This window comes from Eupeodes corollae, chromosome 3 (assembly GCF_945859685.1).
Source record: "Eupeodes corollae chromosome 3, idEupCoro1.1, whole genome shotgun sequence".
Taxonomy (NCBI): domain Eukaryota; kingdom Metazoa; phylum Arthropoda; class Insecta; order Diptera; family Syrphidae; genus Eupeodes; species Eupeodes corollae.
Window position 1 is genome coordinate 22437665 of NC_079149.1, and position 20686 is coordinate 22458350.

Below are 20686 nucleotides of genomic sequence, written 5' to 3' on the forward strand. Positions count from 1 at the left end.
TACCATTTGTGTTTTTATTTTGTAAATGCCTTTAATTGATTGATAAATTCCTTTACCATTTATATTTTCAGTTTAAAATAATATTTTGAGGCTGTCTATTATTTTTAAGTACCGAACACAAGACCATCTTTTAAGCGTACATTTTGAGAGTAAATACAAGAATTTGAGTTTCCAAGGGTCTACATCATCGCAAACTGTATTTTACACCACATTTTTAAAAAAATCAGAAATGAACATAATGAAAATATTTTCTTTCTGAATTCTTAACCATTTTGTAGCTTTAAATTTAAACATTGGCTTGTTATTTCATAAGAATCGACAGGTGTACATTCTAGAAACTGAACGTCACACTTGTTTGACAAATCTGTATTTCATAAAATATTGACAGGTAATCACCTGTCAGAAAAATAAAATGACAAATTTGTCAAGACAAGTTTGTCACAATTGTCAATGAAATACTGACAAATATATAAATTGTAGTTTTTTTGTCGGAAAATGCCTAACAATTGTCGACAAAATGTTGACAATTCATTCTCATGACAATTTCTAACTCTTATGTCTCTAATGGACACAGTTAAATATTCAACTTTGCTGAGTGCTGGGCCATAGAGACATTTCAGAAAACTGTAAGGCTGACGAATTCACCATGAATCTTCTTCTTTATTTTCGTTTCCGGCTGCTAGTAGCAGCACTTTGACTCCTCCTGGAGCATAGGGCGGCAACCAGTTCCTTCCATCTCTCTCTATTCCTAGCACGATACCTCAGCTGGGACCACGTCTCCAAGTTTTGGGACCGATTTCCTTCATGACAGATGATCTTCATGTTTCTCTTGGCCTTCCAGACCACCTTATTCCTTGAGGATTCCATTGAAAGCACTGCTTTGCTATGTCGTCGTCCGGCTTTTTCAATGTATGGCCAATCCAGCGCCACTTTCCCTGCGCGATACCAACCTCCACTGTTTTTTGCCCAGTCCTGAGCCACAGCTCATCGTTAGTTATGGTTTGTGGACACTGGATGTTCAGGATGTAACGTAGACAGCGGTTGACAAGAGTTTGCAACCTTCTCGAGATGTCAGCAGAGCACTTCCACGTTTCGCAGGCATATAGTAGCATGCATTTTACGTTGGTCTTAAACAACTTTAACTTGGAACGAAGCGCTATTTTTCTGGATTCCACACTTTACAAAGCATTCCGAATGCACTACGGGCTTTATTTTTTCTATTGGTGACATCCAGGTGTGTTCCACTATCGAGTGCCAAATAGCTTCCCAGATAGTTGAACTGGGTGACCTCTTCTACTGCCACTTGTCTCACAATAACCTGTTGTTGTTGGTTTTGGCAGCCCAGCCGAAGATGTATCGTGGTTCTTATTTCCGTGCATGTCGGGGGGTCAATATTAATGCTTCTGGTAGATCTTCGTATGTCCGTTGATAATATGCATTAGCGTTTGCATTTGTATTCTGGTCATCGTTCAGCAATGTACAGAAGTGCTTCTTCCATCTCTGGAATTGATCTTGCATTGACACTAAAAGGCTACCGTTCGTGTAACGAACAGGATGGTTGACAATATTTTGTTGGCCTACAAGATCCGTAGCGATTTTGTACACCATCCTCGTGTTACCTCTTCTTGCAGCTTCCTCAGCGCTTTCTGTAAAATTTGGCTAATCTGGTCCTCCTATTTTGTCTCACACACCTTTGCACTACCTTTTGAGCTGCTCTATACAAACTTCGCAAAACCGTTTTCCGATTAGCAACAGCTTAATTATTTGTATTTATTTTGAGTGCTCTGCGGTGTGTAATTTTTTCCCAGGTGTCTTGAGATATCCACAAATCATTATCTCTAGATTGCCTCGGTACCGTTTCAGATCCAGCTTCAATAAAAACTCTTTTTACCGTGCCCACAACGTCTCAATTGGAACATTTGCGTTTAACCCCTTGTCGTTAAGAGTGTTTGCAAAATCACGTAAAGTTTTTGGGTCACTAAAATCGATTGTATTTTGAACTTTTGAACTCTGCCGTAGACCGAGTTTAGTTGAGCGTAGAACGAGCTTTTGTTTTCTTCTGCTGCATCATTCGTCGGAGAGTAACACTGGATGATGTTGGACTTAAACCTTGCTGTCATTATCCTAGCCGAAACTGGTTAACATTAAGCTTTTTTATCCTTATTATTCAGCATTATAGAAACACCATTCAGCCTTTGACCGCTTCCTGTCTCAAACCTCCCCAGAATACAGCATCCACGTCCGCTTTGTTGCTGATCTCTGCCTTCCCTATCCCCTCCGCTTCGTTTCACTCAGCCCAAGAATACTCAAATTGTGTATTCGCCAGGAATGGTACAGTACATTTAAATATAAGCTCTTATCTCTAAAGGCAAATGCGACTAAATTTGAAAAACCCAAATTAACAGAAATGAAATTCAAAAGTTTTATGAGCAAGAGAAACGAAATTCACAAGTACATAAACCTCGAACCGAATTCTGCAAAGACGAAAGTGGAAACATCACAGTAGGTCCACAGTCAATGCTAAGGATAAGGAAGAACAGACTGTATAGCGGCGACTACAACACCAAATTCCGATTTAAGGCAGGATAATCCATTCAATATAGAGGACGAAATTCGTCCTCCTGAATCAGACGAAGTAAGGATTGCCATGCCAAGGTTTTCAAAGCAACAGGAGATAAGTTGAATAGGAACTTGTAACAACTTTTCTGTAAGAAATGGTTGCAAGAAAGAATGACCAATAATTGGAACATCAGTATCGTTTGACCGATACTGAGAAAAGGAGAGAAATCAGTCTCCTTAGCATCGCTTACAAAATCTTCGTTGCCTTAATATGTGAACGTCTAAGGCCCATCATCAACAACCTAATAGGTCCTTATCAGTGTGGTTCTAGACCAGGAAATTCCACAATCGATTAAATATTTACATTGCGGCAAATGCTGGAAAAAAATACAAGAACATCAATTCGACACATACCATCTTTTCATCGATTTCAAGGCCGCATATGACAGCATCTACAGGGACGAACTGGAAAGACGCATGTCTAGTTTCGGCATCCCTGCCAAACTTGTCCGTTTGTGCATGATGACCATGGATAATTCGCTCTGCTTAGTAAAGGTTGGAAACAACTTAACCGAACCTTTCTATATCAAAAAAATGTTTATGGATAGTACAGAGCTCCAACGTCAACACTAGGGGCACTATCTTTCAAAAGTCTTTTCAATTACTGGCATATTCTGATGACAGTCGGAAGAACTTAGCGTGATGTCAATGGGGCCTTCGTGAGTTTTGAGGCAGAGGCGCAAAAATGGGTTTAACGGTTAAGGCAAGCAAAACAAAGTTCTTGCTGTTGTCAAGAAAGGACTTACAATACCGATGACGTCTCGGTCAAAACTTTACCATCGACAGACGTAACCTCGAGGTAGATAAGTTATTTGTCTACCTAAGCTCTGGTTTGAACCCAGAAAACATCTCTGAGATCAAACGAAGTAATAGTGCTCAAACTAACCGCGCTGTTTCTTTCGGCCTAGAAAGCAATTGAGTAGTTAAAGCCCTTCTTCGAGCAACCAAAGCATTGCTATGTAACCCCTTATCTCTCCGTGAATGAGAAAAAAGTTTTTGCGTGATCTACGGTTCCTAACTAAAAAAGATGAGTAGAGGAGAAGATATAACTTGGAGCTTAACGGGCCTTACAGCGAGGTAGAATTAACCAGAAGGATAAAAGTAAAACGACTGATATCGCTGGGTCATGTAGAATTGTAGCGCATATAGAAACCGGCTCGGAAAACGTTCAAATCAACGCTCACAACTTGAGACATCTCCCTAGAGACCGCGCTAGATCGAGAAGTTCGTTGGGTCTGGGTTAGGCCCTAGTTCACACAGGACTGAAGCGCCACTTTAAAAAAATAAGTACTTTTAAGTTTCTTTTAAAAATCGCTTCCTCAAAAATATGGCATGTTAGAGAACAGCAATCAATTCATGGTCAGTAGCCAGATTTAGAAGAATAGTAAAAAGTGCTGCAGCCATTTATCGTTAAATAATTTTAAAATCTTTTTACCCAAAACTTAGCTATACTCTATTATTTTGTTTTTATTAATTTCTGTTCATAATAATTCTAATTAAAATTTATTATTTTTCTTTACAGACCTCCCGCAAACAAAACTAACAAAATCTAACATGAGCTTAACAACATCCCAAAAGCCTCTTCAAGTAGAATCTCAAGATTCTTTGCAAAGTGGTCAAAAAAAGAAAATCGGATGTAAGTTGTATAAAACCTCCATTTCCAAAAATGTTCAATATCAATTTTAACTTCTTTTTTTCTTTTCCCTCAAATAGGTGCAATTTTCTACTTCGTCGTTGCATTTATCAGTGTTTTCTTCAGTGTTATTTCCCTCCGGTATGACTTCCTCGAATTGGCCTTAAATGAACGAATCAAACTTCGTCCAGGTTTACCACCCTTTGAAAAATGGAGAAACCCCTCAAATGTTAAGATTGCAATTAAACTTAATCTCTTTGCTGTTGAAAATCCAACTGAATTCCTTGCTGATAATAATGTTAAACTCAAACTTAAAGAAATCGGTCCAATTTACTATAAGAAAATAATGAACCAAGAAGATATTGTCTTCCATGAAGAAGACTCAACCATGTCATATTCAACAGTCTACCGATTGGAATTTGTTGAAGAAATGAATGAACCTGGAATTCTGAATAAAACTATAACAATCATAAATCCAGTGATTTTGGGTCTAGCTGCTATGATACATGATCAATTTTTGGCTAAAGTAGCATTTGATTTTTTGGCTGATAAAGATCATGTGTTCATCAATAGGACTGTTTATGAAGCTCTGTGGAATAGTACATCACCGATGTTGGAAATTGTTAAGCAAATTCCATTTGCCGCAGCAAGGCCTAACGCTGGAATTATGTTCAATGTAAGTCTTGATACAATTAAAGATGTCGAAATAATCGTTCAGTCCTTAAAGAATTATGATCTAATAGCATTTCGGAAGAATTTATCTCTTAAGTTTCTTTCTGATGTGCATTTTCTTTTTCGAATTAACATACAACCTTTTCTAAATGCTCTTAATTTACAGTCCTTTTACCCAACACCAACCCGATACAACGTCAACATTGGCCCTAAACATGGTTATGAGAATTTTTTCAAAATCAACACCCTCAATGGATTGTCGAGTATCCAAGTTCATGGAAAGAATTTCCCTGAACATTGTCCCTTTTCACTAAAAGGTGCAAGTGAAGGAACCGGACTTCCACCACGGCTTACAAAGGACACTGTTATTAAAGCTTTTACAAACAATCTCTGTCGAACTTATCCAATGGTCTACAATCGAACTGTCAAGGTTGGACCATTGGATACTTATGAGTTTGTATTTGCTTCGGACATCTATAAGAGAAACGAAGACCCCGAAAAAGACTGTTTGCGACAGACTGGAGGTGTAATTCTTCCAGATGGTCTTATCGATTCGTCAAAATGTGCTTTTGGTAAGATTTTGTGACGATATTTATCGGTCAAACAGACTAATCTAAAATATTGTGATTTAGGAACTCCGGTAGCACTTTCAAATCCTCATTTCTTGGGATTCCACGGTGAATGGGAGAACTATATCGAAGGACTTGAACCAAGTGAGGAAAAACACTCATCGCATATTCTAGTTGAACCAACAACAGGAATTCAACTAGAAGCTATTGCAAGAATGCAATCGAACATAGCTCTTCCCTCGTTGGAATATTATCCACCAGAAGTTAAAAGATTCAGTAAAATGATCTTGCCACAATTTTGGATGGAATATGTAAGTTACACATTTGAAGAAAAATAATTAATAAATTGTTATTAAATTTTCTTTTTATTTTCCAGTCCGTTAGCAATGATGATAAATTTATTCGAGGAATGATTGTATTTTTTATTAATATGCCAGTGATACAACCAATTATTGTGATATTGTTATTAACTTTAAGTTTATTTTCGGTCTATAGAACTGTTAAACTAATGATGTCTCTTAATATGAAAAAATCATTGAATCTTAAAAAACAAAAAGTAATTGTTAATAATTGCAATATTTCTGATCAATTTATTAGTGCTTTTAGTGATAATTCATTCATTGCACTTTAAGGAAAAACAAATTTTTAACATTGTATATTTATAGATAAAATTTCCATTAAGTTATAAAAATAGAGGTTAAGTTTTTTTAATGCCTAAATGATATTAGTTTGTATGAAAAATTGTTTGTAAATAGGGATTTTGATTAATGAATTTATAGAGAAATCTTGGTTGTTGTTTTTATTTTAAAGAGAAAATTACCGAAGTGATTCATTGAGGTAGAAATGATTACAAAAGTGATGAAATTCATTTTGTTGACATAATAACATAAAAAACGCAACTTGCGGTGTACCTAGGAAAAAGAAGTCTGATGAGCAGAATACTTCAAGAAACTTCTCATGCCACTGCCCAGAACTATGCCACACTTGAAAGAAATTCTTAGGGATACACTTCTTCTATAATCTTAAAGAACTTGAAGATATTCAAAGAACCAGCCTTTATCAAAGCCATTAAACAGCTAAAACAAGAAACCCATAGTATCCTAGGTTTAATCATATTTTAGTGAAGTTGAATACTTTAGGACCACACAATGGGTCTACATTGATCTAAGTGTTTCTATGATCTTCAATCGCGAGTCTATCAGCATAACCTTACATAAGACTGAAGCGATATTTCAAATTTTTTTTTACATATTTAAAGCTATCGTGAACAACATTTCACTCTGAATTTTTCCCATTCACAAAATTAGAAATCGCTAATTTCGCACTGATTCTTGTGAGCTTGAGATTTTTTGTGATTTCTTTCAGAAGTTTTGATGGCCCTAATTTAAATCGGACTTTAAAATTAATGCATCACGTCAGGTTTTAAAATAATTCTTTTTTAATATTCAAAAAACACCTAAATATAGCTTTTTAAGGCTATCTTAATTCATGAAGTAGCTTTTTTCCAACAAAATTCAATTAATTTGTGTATTTGACCAATTATTTTGTTTATAAACGGTGATTTTTTAAGAGCTTGAGAACTTTAAAAAACAAAAAAAACGCATAAAATTTGCAAAATCTCATCGATTCTTTATTTCAAACGTTAGATTGGTCCATGACATTTACTTTTTGAAGATAATTTCATTTAAATGTTGACCGCGGCTGCGTCTTAGGTGGTCCATTCGGAAAGTCCAATTTTGGGTAACTTTTTCGAGCATTTCGGCCGGAATAGCCCGAATTTCTTCGGAAATGTTGTCTTCCAAAGCTGGAATAGTTGCTGGCTTATTTGTGTAGACTTTAAACTTGACGTAACCCCACAAAAAATAGTCTAAAGGCGTCAAATCGCATGATCTTGGTGGCCAACTTACCGGTCCATTCCTTGAGATGAATTGTTCTCCGAAGTTTTCCCTCAAAATGGCCATAGAATCGCGAGCTGTGTGGCATGTAGCGCCATCTTGTTGAAACCACATGTCAACCAAGTTCAGTTCTTCCATTTTTGGCAACAAAAAGTTTGTTAGCATTGAACGATAGCGATCGCCATTCACCGTAACGTTGCGTCCAACAGCATCTTTGAAAAAATACGGTCCAATGATTCCACCAGCGTACAAACCACACCAAACAGTGCATTTTTCGGGATGCATGGGCAGTTCTTGAATGGCTTCTGGTTGCTCTTCACTCGAAATGCGGCAATTTTGCTTATTTACGTAGCCATTCAACCAGAAATGAGCCTCATCGCTGAACAAAATTTGTCGATAAACACATTTCGAACCGAACACTGATTTTGGTAATAAAATTCAATGATTTGCAAGCGTTGCTCGTTAGTAAGTCTATTCATGATGAAATGTCAAAGCATACTGAGCATCTTTCTCTTTGACACCATGTCTGAAATCCCGCGTGAACTGTCAAATACTAAAGCATGAAAATCCTAACCTCAAAAAAATCACCCTTTATATAAGACATTTTATTAGCCTCTTTTGTTTTTTTTTGGTTTTGGAATTCAAGTAAAAAACTGATTTTATTCTTTTCCCAACGTTTTGTAAGTGTTCCTTACTTCTTCAGTGGTGTCTTCATTCAATATTTTGTATTATATCACATTAAATTATATTAATTCATATATTATTCAAAAATCTAAGTAAGTTAGATTTCACCCGTCTAACAAAAATCTGAAAGGAACGTTTAAACGACTAAAAAAGGCAAAACGGTTAGAAAGTAAGTTTTTTTCTTGTTATATCAAGTTTTTGGAGTATATTCAAAAAATATAAAAATTATTTTTAAAAAAGGGTATTTTTAAACCTTAATTAAATACAAACAAATAAAAATTAACTCTAAAACGTATTTATAAAAACTCTTAAAGTATTTAATTCAAGGTTTGTTCAAAATTTCTTAAAGAGTCATATAAACCCACATAACTAATGAGAAATTTCATAAACTGTTTAAGATTTGAGCTATCTGAGACAAAGATTAGAGACCTAATCTTTTTTCTCAATGCGACAAAATGGCTCTAACATAATCGCTATGAAGCTTCTCTATCAATCTATCCCTTTCAATCAAAGGTCAAACGAGTTTTTGGTATCAAAACGGCGCACTACAGCGCTAATTTTATCTCAGGCTAGGTTGCCATGAGATCGCCATTTCTACCTACCTTAAGATTTGAAAATGATTGAAATTGTATATATAAAAAATAGATTTGTACTTTTAAAAACCGTCATAACATTTTGTTGTTAAGAGATATTTGGAGTCTTAACTCACCTTGAAAAATCAGTTTTTGATTGTTTTCAGCATTTGAAAAGTTTATAGACAAGATTCGAATTTACAACATCTTAATCCTTTATAAAGGTAAAGTTTTGTTTGTGCTACCAAAAAAGAACCTAAGACCAGTGTATTCGGTTATTCCATCTATGTTCAGAATGCTTTAACACAAACATTAATTATATGAACTATCAAGTTGTAAAAAGCTATGAAGATTTTTCAATGAAATTGTCATAGGTCGCTGGTTCATATCCGGCTCGAAGGACCAAAATGTTCTCCACAAAACTTCTTTATTTGAGAAAACACCCTTTTCAAATCACAATTTAAACCGATGCGTCCAGGGTTCTTGTATTAACCTCCATCTGACCTTCTTTTATTAAATTTGTATTTGTGATTTTTAATTCCACATTATATTGATGGTAAGTTGACATTCCGATTATTGCAGCATCCAACACGTAATGGAAATGTAAACTTACATCAAAAGTCCACAGAATTATCTCATGAGAAAATGTCAGCACAGTACTGTTTATCTTCTCGCAAACTCGAGCTTTTTATGAACTTCTTGGATGGTTTTTAAAAGGAATAGACAAAATTTGATCCTATTTTGTCGAATTTCAATTTTATTTAAAAAAAAACTTTAGAACATCCTTTGTGTTCGAGTAACATTGCTTAAAGTTTAATATATTTTAAATTACCTCACGGCAGAAACCACTCCGAGATCCGAGCTAATTTTGTTTGATGAATTTGGAAGTACTCTTAATGCTGAAAAAAGTCCAATCACAACTAAATTGCCCTTAGAATCGGTAGTGTAAGGTCAACTTAAGTGCTTTAAAGAACGTTTTTTATTCATTGTACTCAATTTTTATTTTGAAAGAAGTTTAAATGTATTCAACTTACTAAACATTTTTTTAAACTTTCCCGGGAAAATTCCTTGAGAGTTGACTGACTGAAAAGCAAAAGAACGTACATTTTTACTATTTTTAATACCACACGCCGCTTATGAAAATTTGTATAGCAATAACACTTGAATCAAACTCTCACTTGTTTTTTTAAAAGTGAATTCGTATTTTTCAACAATGTTCCCGCAACCAACATTGTATAGATGTGACTAGTAAACGGGCTTATCGCCCTTATTCATAAAAACAGTCAAACTGCTGGTCGATTAAATACTCAAAGGTTTCGATATGTCAATTTATCTCCTTTTAAAGAATCCAATCTTGCAACGTGCAACTTGAAAGATCGCGAGGATGTTTTTTATTTTGTTGGACAATTTGCGATAATGAGAGAAATAAGAAGACATATCGTAGGAAGTTACTTTCTTCCAAATACTGAAATGGATGTCACAAGTATGAACATATGAGGTGTGTTCAAAAAGTACCCGGAATTTTTAGATCTATCGGACCGATTTGTCAAATTGAAAATTTTGACATTTCTCGACGTTTCAAGAAAGATGTCTGTGCGTGCTTGTGTACGTAAGTTCGTTGATTGCAGTTGCTGAGGTTCGACGTGCTTTTATGAGCTCAGCGATTTTTGCTTGTATTTTCCGTTTTAAATGAAATATAGTGTAACAAAGCGTGTGAAATGTTACAAAAAGCCAATGGTGAGTCTGCTATAAACAAAAACAAGTCTGCTATAAACAAACAAGTGGTCGACCCAGCACGTCAATAATCGATAAAAATGTGAAAAAAATGGTTATTAATGATCCGAATCAGAATTAAAGAAGTTGCTGAAGAAGTTGACATATCAAATGGCTCATGTCATAACATTTTATCAAATGCTTGCACCACGATCACGCACCTGCTCAGGTCACTCATCGTTGCTTGTTCACAATTTGTTGGCAAAAAACAATACCGTAGTCATTCCCCAACCTCCATATTCACCAGATATGGCTCCGTCTGACTTTTTAGTGTTTCCAAAGTTGAAGAGACCCCATGAAATAACGGCGTTTTTTCTCGATTGAAGAAATAAAGGCCGAATCGCTGAGAATGGTCAAGGACATATCAGAAAGTGAATATCAAGAGTGCTTTGAAGATTGGAAAAAACGCTGGCATAAGTGTATTATATCTGGGGGGACTACTTTAAAGGGGAACACATTGATGTAATCGAAAATAAATATTTTTTGATAAGAAATATTGTTTTCAACATTCGATAAAATTTTGAAAAAAATCGAAGTGACAGTTTTTGTTTATAAAAAAAAAAAACATAAAAAAAACAATGCTAAGACTTGATAAAAATTTACTTTCGACTCAAATAGCTTTTCAAAAATTAAAAATATTGGCTTCAAACTTGTTTTATTTCACAGAAAATATTTTTTTCGATATTCGGTAATTTTTTTATTACATTACATACTACTCAGCACTCGTACTCAAAGTTCGTAAAAATTGAATATCGATTCAAATATCTTTTCAAAAACTTCAAAATAAGGCTTCAAATTTATTTATCTTATAACAAATGTTGATTTTAACATTCTGAAAAATGTTGAGAAAAATCTATTTGACAGTTTTCTTACAAAAAATAAAATCCTAAAAAATAATTAATAAAAGTTGGTAAAAAATGATTTTCGACACAAATATCTTTTCAAAAATTGTAGATATTGGCTTTATACTACTTTTATCTTTCAAAACATATTGTTGTTAACATTTAGTAAAATTTTGAAAAAAATCGAATTGATAGTTTTTTTACAAAAAATAAAACTCTAAAAAAAAACAATACTTTTCAACAATTAAAAATATTGGCTTCAAACTTATTTTATTTCACAGAAAATGTTGTTTTCGATATTCAGTAATTTTTATATAAAAATCCAATAGTCCGTTTTTTCATAAAAAATAGTACGCAAATTTGGTAAAAATGGATACGAGTACATCAATTTTAATCAAGACAAATCGACAGACGGGATGGGAAGTTATCAGTGTGGGTCGCATCCCAGCCTCTTTTTTGTTATGGAATAAACAACCTATAAAGTGAACCCTATACTATGAACATAAGTATTTTGAGTACGCCAGTAATTGCCGTTTTTTTGCTGTAAAAGATAAAAAATTGCAGCTCTGCTCGTTTTACCGTTTTATGTTATACATATCTATATATACATATAATATTGTACAAACGTTCTTATAAAAGTTATCTAAACACGTCTTACGATTGACAGTTCGTGGAAAACAAAAACATAACAAACAAACCTAAACTCCTGAGTGCACGATCTTATTAATTGGAAATGTCAAAAACTCATAAGACGTATATATTTTTCAAAAAATACTTTCGTTAATTTATATTTGTAAAGGATCATTTATTTATCGATGTCAAGTTGTTATCAGCTCAGCTGTCATTTGAAGTGTCATGACATGACATGACATTAGTTTGACATTTTCTACAATGTATCGCTTAAAATTTGAATAACGAAGTAAAATTTATAAACTTACTACAAAGGTAGTGATTAAAACGTATCCAAAATTGTGAAGACATTTTAAAAAAGTGGGGACATTTCTGATGTGGTAAGGCATGTGCATCATCGTAATGCATATAATTATGGTTTTATAGCGGAAGATATTTCCTGCACGGAAGGAAATACATTGCTAATTTTACAATGTCAGAACGCAATACTGTATGGCTTAGAAGATTTCCATTGGATAAAAAATTGTTAGCATACTCGTAGTTAATTTGGCCATACTGAGAATAGTAACGTCGACCATACATATAGCCGATATGCCAAAGCCAGCAGAAAAGTCTATCCGTTATTGTTATTGTAGAAATATATCGATACAGTAGTTATACCCATGCACTATTGACAGTTATCCAATAAGGGTATTGATTTTCACGCCATAAATTATTGCGGGAAAAACTAGTAGCATTGCGACATCTCCGGTACAGTATGGGGCTAAAGGCAATGCTTTCTCATCAAACGTACTATGCGCCCTTTTGTTACAAGCAAAGATTGTTGTACCATACAGTATGGTACATAATCCCATACTTATAGGAGTTGTTGCAAGACAATGTAGGAATATCACCAATACTATTTTAGTATGGGTCTCCAGGCTATAGTAGCATTCAGCATCCGCTGAATCATTTCTACGACTTAAATTTGCCATTAAGATTTTTTTTTGTGATTTAGCACAGTTGGATTTATTTTTGTGAAGCTACGCAAAATACCGGGTATGCTCGAGTAATTTTCGAAATTTGGACGCCTACTATGCGAAAAATGGTTCAGAACAACCTTGAAAGAATATTTCCAACTGAGCAATTTGAATGATACATTTTTCTTAAACTTAATACCAAAGTTCAAACTTTCTAATAAAATAAATTAGCCTATGTATAAATGGTATTCCCTTGACTTACTCAGACTGTTTCATATTTTGAAAATGTGCCTTGAGCTATCAAATCATTTTAAAACTATGCAAACAGAAAGATTTGTTTTAATTAAAGTTGACAGTCATAAACCACTTTATCACCTAAGATGATTATACTCAAGATACAACTTCTGATCAATTATGTTAACAGATCTGCTAGGTATAGAAACTAGACTAAGCGTGACTAACTAGTATCGGTTCATTCCTAAATACCACATTGATATATCTTGAATGTTTGTAGCATAACTATTAAAACAGAATACAATTTTTAAAGCTCTTAAGCTTCCACCTTCACAATGCTTTAGTTTTTTTACCTAGACTAGACTAAACGAATCCATTTCATATCTAAACACAATCTTGGAGTCTTGCATAAAACTGGATCAACTACATAATCAAACCACATTCAAGAACCAAAGCTCGTCTTATTTAATGTTGGCGTCTTATTCGAAAGAATATTTTTGAATAAAACATCATTAAAAAGTATTCCGGAAGAACAATTTATTGGTCTCGTTTTGCGATCGATATCGATGTCATTTTAAAAGTAGGTAACATAATTATTGTTGGACTAGTTTCTGATGTCTTACAGACGTGGGACGTGGACGCGGACTTAGCACGTGTCTTTAAAATTAGAATACCAATTTAAATTATTATCTAAATTCAAAACTTGTCCATTTGTGGTCAAGAATATTGTTGTGCATGTGCGGTCTTAATCTTTAGCACACTCTTTGGTCTTTTGTTTTGAATCCGTTAACCACAAAAAAAAACACACAAACTCCGACTTATTGAAAGGAGTTAAAGGTACCTCAAAGATACTTTTTGATACAAAACATTTCATCACATTATGAAACTAATATACATAGTTTTGTTTATTTTGATAGACTCTAAAGATCCGCAAATTTGTATGAAACATAAACCTTCTTCATTATTAAAGGTCACTTAAAATTTGTTTGTCATTTTGTTTTTTGTTTGTTTTTATTAAAAATGCAAAAGCTATAAAAACAAGTTCCTATTTATCGACTCATAATTTAACAAAACGGAGATATGCCTGATTATATTATTCTACTTTCATATGAATCAACAAAATAACCAATGAATCAATATTTTATCGAATTAAATCATTGAGTTATCGACAGATACTGTTCAAAAAGATATGATATAGCTTTTTGGATACAATCATAGCTGGCCCAAGAATTTGGAATAGTAAAATATTTTTTCGCAAAATCAAAACAAAACAACATTCGCACAAGTAAGAAGCGTTTTCGGGTTTTCGGATAGTGTGTCTTTTTGTCAAGCTGTTCTAAGAATTCTCATCAAGTGTGTAGACTGTCTGACTTCGAGAAATGAAGATTACATAAAAATAGAATTGCTCTGAGAGTTTTTATTTTGAAACAATTTTAAGAGAATTTTGTGTGGATTTAGATTCTGTTGACATTTTAGTGCAATTCCTAAAAACGCGGTCAATGTTTTTATTTTAAATCCAGTGTTTTTAGGGGATTAAAATAATATAGACAATTGAAAACTCAAAGAAACCAAAATAAATAGTAAATTCTGTAAGTAATTATTCATCAATATTCATTCATGTGAATTAATTATTCTTTTTTGAGTGTCATTCAAACGTATTTCAAAAGTTTTGTGTTTTTTTGCATTTGAAAATAAAAATAATGTGCAAGTGTGTGTATTTCAATGAAAAATTAAATACAGATTTATGGTCAATGATATTGATTTCAAAATAAATCATTAAAAGTAATACAAATATAAAAGTGAAGAATCTAAATCTTTTACAATTTGGTGATCTTTTAAGTGGTTTTCGCACATCATCGTTGGTAATGACTCAAAAGCTGCAACGAGAAAGACAATTATTTCGGTTAATTTTGTATCAGTAATTTCCTTATGTCCAGCATATCATTTAGTATTCAAAAGGTTGAAAGTTCGAAAAGTTAAAAGTTCAATGTTTGGTTGGCAAATTGCCTTAATTTCAATAAATAACCGGCAAGTTAAAGTTTCAAAAGCTAAATAGACGGTTGTTTAGTTGGTTGGTTTGAAAGTTTGAACTTGAAAAGTTGAAAGTCTCAACTAGCCAAAGTTCAACAACAAACGTTCAAATCAAACATTCACAAACTTTGGAACACAATTTTTATCCCAACAGTTTGTCAAGTTAAATACAAAGTTTAAACATTTTTAAAAAAATTCGAATATTCCAACGAAAAATTTAAGGTTTAAAAAAATTAAATTAAATTTTCAATCAATTAGCTATTTTTTGAAAGTTTGAAGTGTTAACTAAACTAGCAACATTTCAACTATTGAACTTTCTTCAACTTTTTAAACTTTATAGTTAAACGCAACCAAACTCCCAACTTTTAAGCATACTATAAATTTAAACTCTTCGGCTATATTGACCAAACTTTGACGTTCGTCTATTCTACTTGTCAACTATTCAGCTTTTCGATTCAACATATTGAATAGTTGAAAGGTTGAAAGATTGAAAGTCGAAAGCTGAAAAATTAAGTAGTTGGAAGAAGGTGGCCAAAATTTTAATAGTCGAAAGTTTGAGACGGTGCTGGCTGGAAACTTAATAAATAAATAAATTGGGTGGCGCAACAGTCGTTGGGAAACAGGGCCTAGAGACTTACAACTCTCAACCATTCCTGTGTGGCACAGTCAGAGATTGAACCCAAGAGCCCTTGCATGACAGTCCAACGCACTAACCGTCATGCCACGGGTACTACATGGCTTTAAACTTATCTTTATCAATAACCGACAAATTTAAGTTTGAATGTTAGATAGTTCAACTTTTGAAATAGTCGAAAAGTCTAATTTTTTCAAATTGTCAACCAATCGACCATTCAACTTTTCGAACTCTCAACTTTTCGACTTTATAACCATTTGACTTTTTAAACTTTCATATTTTCAAACTTTTAAACCGTTGAAACGACAAGTTGAGAGAGCCGGATAGTTTAATAGTTGAAAGTTTGGAAAGTCGACCATTCGATTGGTTGAAAGTTTGGAACTTATCGATTGTTGACTAGTTACAAGTTTGACTTTGGCTTGATAGTTAACAAATTTGTAATGCTGTAAAGCCAAGCTTGGCTGCTAACAACCGACAAGCTTCAAACTTTCAACCAATGAAATGGTCGACCTTTCAAACTTTCAAGTTTTTGAATATTCAACTTTCCAACTTTTCAAACTTTCAACTTTTTGACTTTTCAAACTTTTAACTTTTGGACTATAGTTGAAAGTTTAAAAAGTTGAATGCTTTTAAAGTTGAAAGTTTAAAAAGTTGAATAGTCAAAAAGTTGAAAGTTGTTGGCTTTGGTTTGAATAGTCGATAGTTTGGCGGCCAAGTTTGTCTGTATAGTCGACTATCCGAAGTTATAAACTTTTAATTTTTTGAGAAAGTTTTAACAGTTGAGTGGTTAGGAAGTTGAAATTTTAAAAAGTCAAAAAGTTTGAAAATTAGTTGAGAGGTTGATAGGTTGGAAAGTCGAGCAATTGTTACAGACAAACTTGGCTGCCAAACTGTCGACTATTCAAACCAAGGCCAAACTCAACCTATTGAATCGACCCGACATTTCAACTTTTCAAACTTTCAACTTTTTGACCATTCAACTTTTCAACTGTTCAAATGTTTGACTTTTTTAAAATTTTAACTCTAGCCGAAAAGTTGAATGCTTAAAAAGTTAAAAGTTTGAAAAGTCGAAAAGTCAAAAAGCTGAAAGTTTGAAGACTTCACCGGTTGAGATTGGCTTTAGTTTGAACAATCGATAATTGATTGGCAGATAAGTTTGTCTGTACAGTAGAGACTATTCAACTGCTCGACTTTCCAACTTTTCAAACTTTTAACTTTTCGATTCTTCAAACTTTCAATTTTTCGACTGTTCAACTTTTCGATTATTCAACTTTTCGACTGTTCATTTTTTCAAACTTTTAACTTTTCGTCTATTGAATGGTTGAAAAGTTGAAAGTTTGAAAAGTCGGACTGGTTGAATGGTCGAAAAGTTGAAAGCTTAAGAAGTCGAAAGGTTGAAAGTTATAAAAGTCGAAAAGTACACCCAAACTTGGCTGCCACTCAACTCAACAGCTATTCAAACCAAACTCAATTAATCGAATGGTTGACTTTTCAACTATCCGACCATTCAACTTTTCGACTTTTTAAACTTCCAACTCTAATTGAAATGTTGAATGGATGACAAGTTGAAAGTTTGTTACACTGTACGGATAAACTAGTCAACAACCGCCAAGCTTCAAACTTTTAACCAATCAAATGATCGATTTTTCGGCTTTTCAAACCTTCAACTTTTCGATTTTGCAAACTGTGAAAAGTTGAATAATCAAAAAGTTAAAAGTTTAAAGAGTTAAATAGCTGAATAGTAGTAAATTTCCATTTCAACATTTTCGACTATTGAACTTCAATGGTTGAAGAGTTGGAATTGAATAGTTGAAAACTTGAATGGTCGAAAGTTTGCTTTTGCCTTGAAAAAGTCGACCCAAACTTTTCAATTTTCAACCGTCCGAATTCAAAAAGACGAATGTTCGAAAGTTTTCAAACTTAGTTCGTTTGTTGTTAGTAACGAAACTTCTTCCAATTTTTTTCTTCAAATTGGTTGCAAACCAAGTTTCCCACATTTCAACCTTTTGAACACTTCACTCAAATCAACTGTTTTTTAAAAAGAAGCTTTCGACTTTTCAAACTTTTAATTGTCAACCATTCGACATTTGGAATTTTCAGCTTTCTAAACTTGGAAACCAACTTTTCAAGCCCAACAAAAGTAGAATTGTTTGAAAAGTTTAACAATTCTTGAATGGTTTAACAAATAAATTCCTTGAAAAATTTGAATGAATAGTTGTCTCCGTCTTTTCTTTTTGCCATTGTGTCAATTGATGAGGACGACCAATAGAAAGCTCCATTTATTGTCATTAATACGTACATATGTCCCACGATCTGATCATCAGATTCTAATTGACTTAACAAATCTAAGTAATCCTGTTATATGGAACCTACGAACTTATTTTCAAAAGATGCAAAAAAAACACCTGACAGTATATAGTTTTAAGCGCTGAGTTCCAAACTTAATATGGAGCCAATTTTGCTTACCAAAATTGCGGATGTCAGCTTTCCGACTCAACGCTTTCAAAGTTTAAATGTTCGAATAGTAGAAAAGTGGAATGGTCGAAAAGTTGACTTAAGGCGCAAAAATTTTCAGCAAATGTACAGCGTCACAAAGTTTCGACGTCATTCGCACTTTTAAATTTTATGAAACCTCTTTTTAATTAACTTTTCGACCTTCCACTTTTCGATTATTCGACTTTTCGAACTTTCAAAGCATTGAGTCGGAAAGTTGAAATTCGACTAGCGCATCTGTTGGAAAAGTTGAAAAACTAAATATTTCCATTTCATTTTTTCTACAACTAAACTTTAAAAATTTTAAATGGTTAATGTTTAAATTGAATACTGGAAAAGTTAAAAGAAAGGTTGAACTATCAAAAAGTTGGATAGTAGGAAAGCTTCAAAAGTTAAAAAACTAAATAGTCGAACATTTTCTGTGGACTTGAAAAAGTTGAAACAAAATTTGAACTATTCAAATGTAAAAAGTCGAATGGTTTAAAGTTTGAAACGTTATACGATTTTCGTTAATAGCCAAACTTCATGCAAATTGGTTGCCAACCAAGTTTTCGAAATTTCAAACTTTTGAACACTCATATTAACTCGACTGTGGTTTAAATTTTTTTTAACAAACATTCGACTTTTCAAGCTTTTAATTCTCAACTATTCGGGCAATTGAAGTTTAAAGTTTGAACTTTCAATACCCAACAGAAAAATACAGCACAGTATTTTATATAGTTTGAAAGGTTGCCCCAAACTCAACATGTGTTTATTTTTGCTTCAAATTTATTCTCATTTTGATAATTAAAAAATCAAATAAAAAAAAAATTATGTTTTTTAAAATGTCCCTAAACTGGAAGAACTTCCTTCCCCAGTCCACCCGTGTTTGTAGAAATATTTATGATTATAAAATCCATGCCGAAGATATAATAAGAAGGCGAGTCAAAAAAGAAATAAAATTAAGCAACTTGTAGCCCAAAATTTTAATTGTATTCTTTCAAATAGAAGGGGGTTTACTCTTATTTAAAAATAAAAACCACATTTGACACACGTTTTTTAAATAATTGTTGTATTATAACTTTACTAGCATACATCACAATTTTATAAGTGGGATCATCTGGTTTGTTGGTTTTTTAAACTTTAAAATGGGAATTTTGTTTGTTTGATTTATTGGGCTTATGTAACCGAACGTGCTATACCAGACTTTTAAAACTTGATTGCAGATTAAATAAAAATTTTATTAAATTTCAAAAAAATAAGTGTGATTAAATATTTTAGTATTTAAAAACACTTATAAAATACAATATTTTAAATAAATAGAAGTAAGTTAACACCTTAATTTTTTAAAAACCTGTACCTTATTTAAACCGAAGTGAAGTCACACCTCTTAACGAGTATAGAGTAATGCATTGTAAAAATATGCATTTTTTTCTCTTTTTTGTGTTATTTGAATTATGATTAATCATCATCCATATTGCATATTTAATTTGACAAAATCAATTATGGAATAACCACTTACCTCCATAGGAGGCGAGATCAAGTGGAACTTTGTTGATTAAGCATAAGTTACCCATTAATTAAGCGGGGAATCACTGTTTTTTTCGATTTTTAATCCGAACATTTTTCAAAATCCCAGGTCGTTCAACTCTTATCAAATGACACAGTGTCTATATGTTTAGAGTGATCAATATCGTAACAGCTTCTTTACAACTAAGTCAAACAGTCCAAAAAAACCCATCGTATCTACAGCCATGGACAGTGAAATAGCACATCTAATGGATCAAACATTGAAGCAAAAATTTTGAATATTAAAAGACCAATTCAAAATTGTATTTACCACGTTATGTTAATTCCTTTTTATGACTGTTACTGCTTGTTAAAGTATGGACAGAGAAATTCAAACTAAAGCTAAAGCCAGCATTTTTAACCTGAAAAAAGAAGTTTAATCTCAGATTTTAGTGAACAAGGTAAGACTTCAACTCAAATTTCGCAATTGTGGAAATGTTAAAGCTGAACCTCAGTTAAAAGTAAAAATTCGAAAGTCCTCTCTCCGAAAAACTTCTAGACGTGTTAATAGGACCATTATTGTGAGAAAGTATAATATCGACCCATTTGAGAAGAATTCAACTTAAAAATTGCGAGCAGGCGACTCAATGATGCTAAAATATTTGGATGAATGGATGTAGGAAAAAACCGTTGCTCTCTAAGAAGAACATCAAGCCTCGATTGAATCTAGCGTAAACCCAACTAAGGAAGGATGAACACTTTTGGAAAAAAGTTTTATAGGCCGATGAAACAAATATAAACAGCATCGGACCTGACGGCAAAACGTTTGTACATCGGTCTAGAAGTCAAACCCTATGATCCAAAGTATGCTCTGAAGACGGTCAAACACGGAGGAGAGAGCCTGATGGTTTTGGGAAGCGTTTTCTTGGTTTGGTGTGAGTCCGTTGGTAAGAATATT

The 20686-nt window shown here is 33.2% G+C and overlaps 1 protein-coding gene across 1 annotated transcript in view; it reads left to right on the forward strand.

The window, feature by feature from the left end:
• LOC129950374 (uncharacterized) overlaps positions 1 to 6282 on the forward strand; it is a 29463-nt gene extending 23181 nt beyond the window's left edge. The window contains exons 7-11 of the mRNA XM_056062317.1: positions 4142 to 4255; positions 4333 to 4928; positions 5091 to 5496; positions 5557 to 5804; positions 5870 to 6282. Of these exons, the coding sequence (XP_055918292.1) occupies positions 4142 to 4255; positions 4333 to 4928; positions 5091 to 5496; positions 5557 to 5804; positions 5870 to 6124 (1619 nt within the window). The 3' untranslated portion in view covers positions 6125 to 6282. The remainder of the gene's footprint in view (positions 1 to 4141; positions 4256 to 4332; positions 4929 to 5090; positions 5497 to 5556; positions 5805 to 5869) is intronic.
• Positions 6283 to 20686: the final 14404 nt, after the last annotated feature.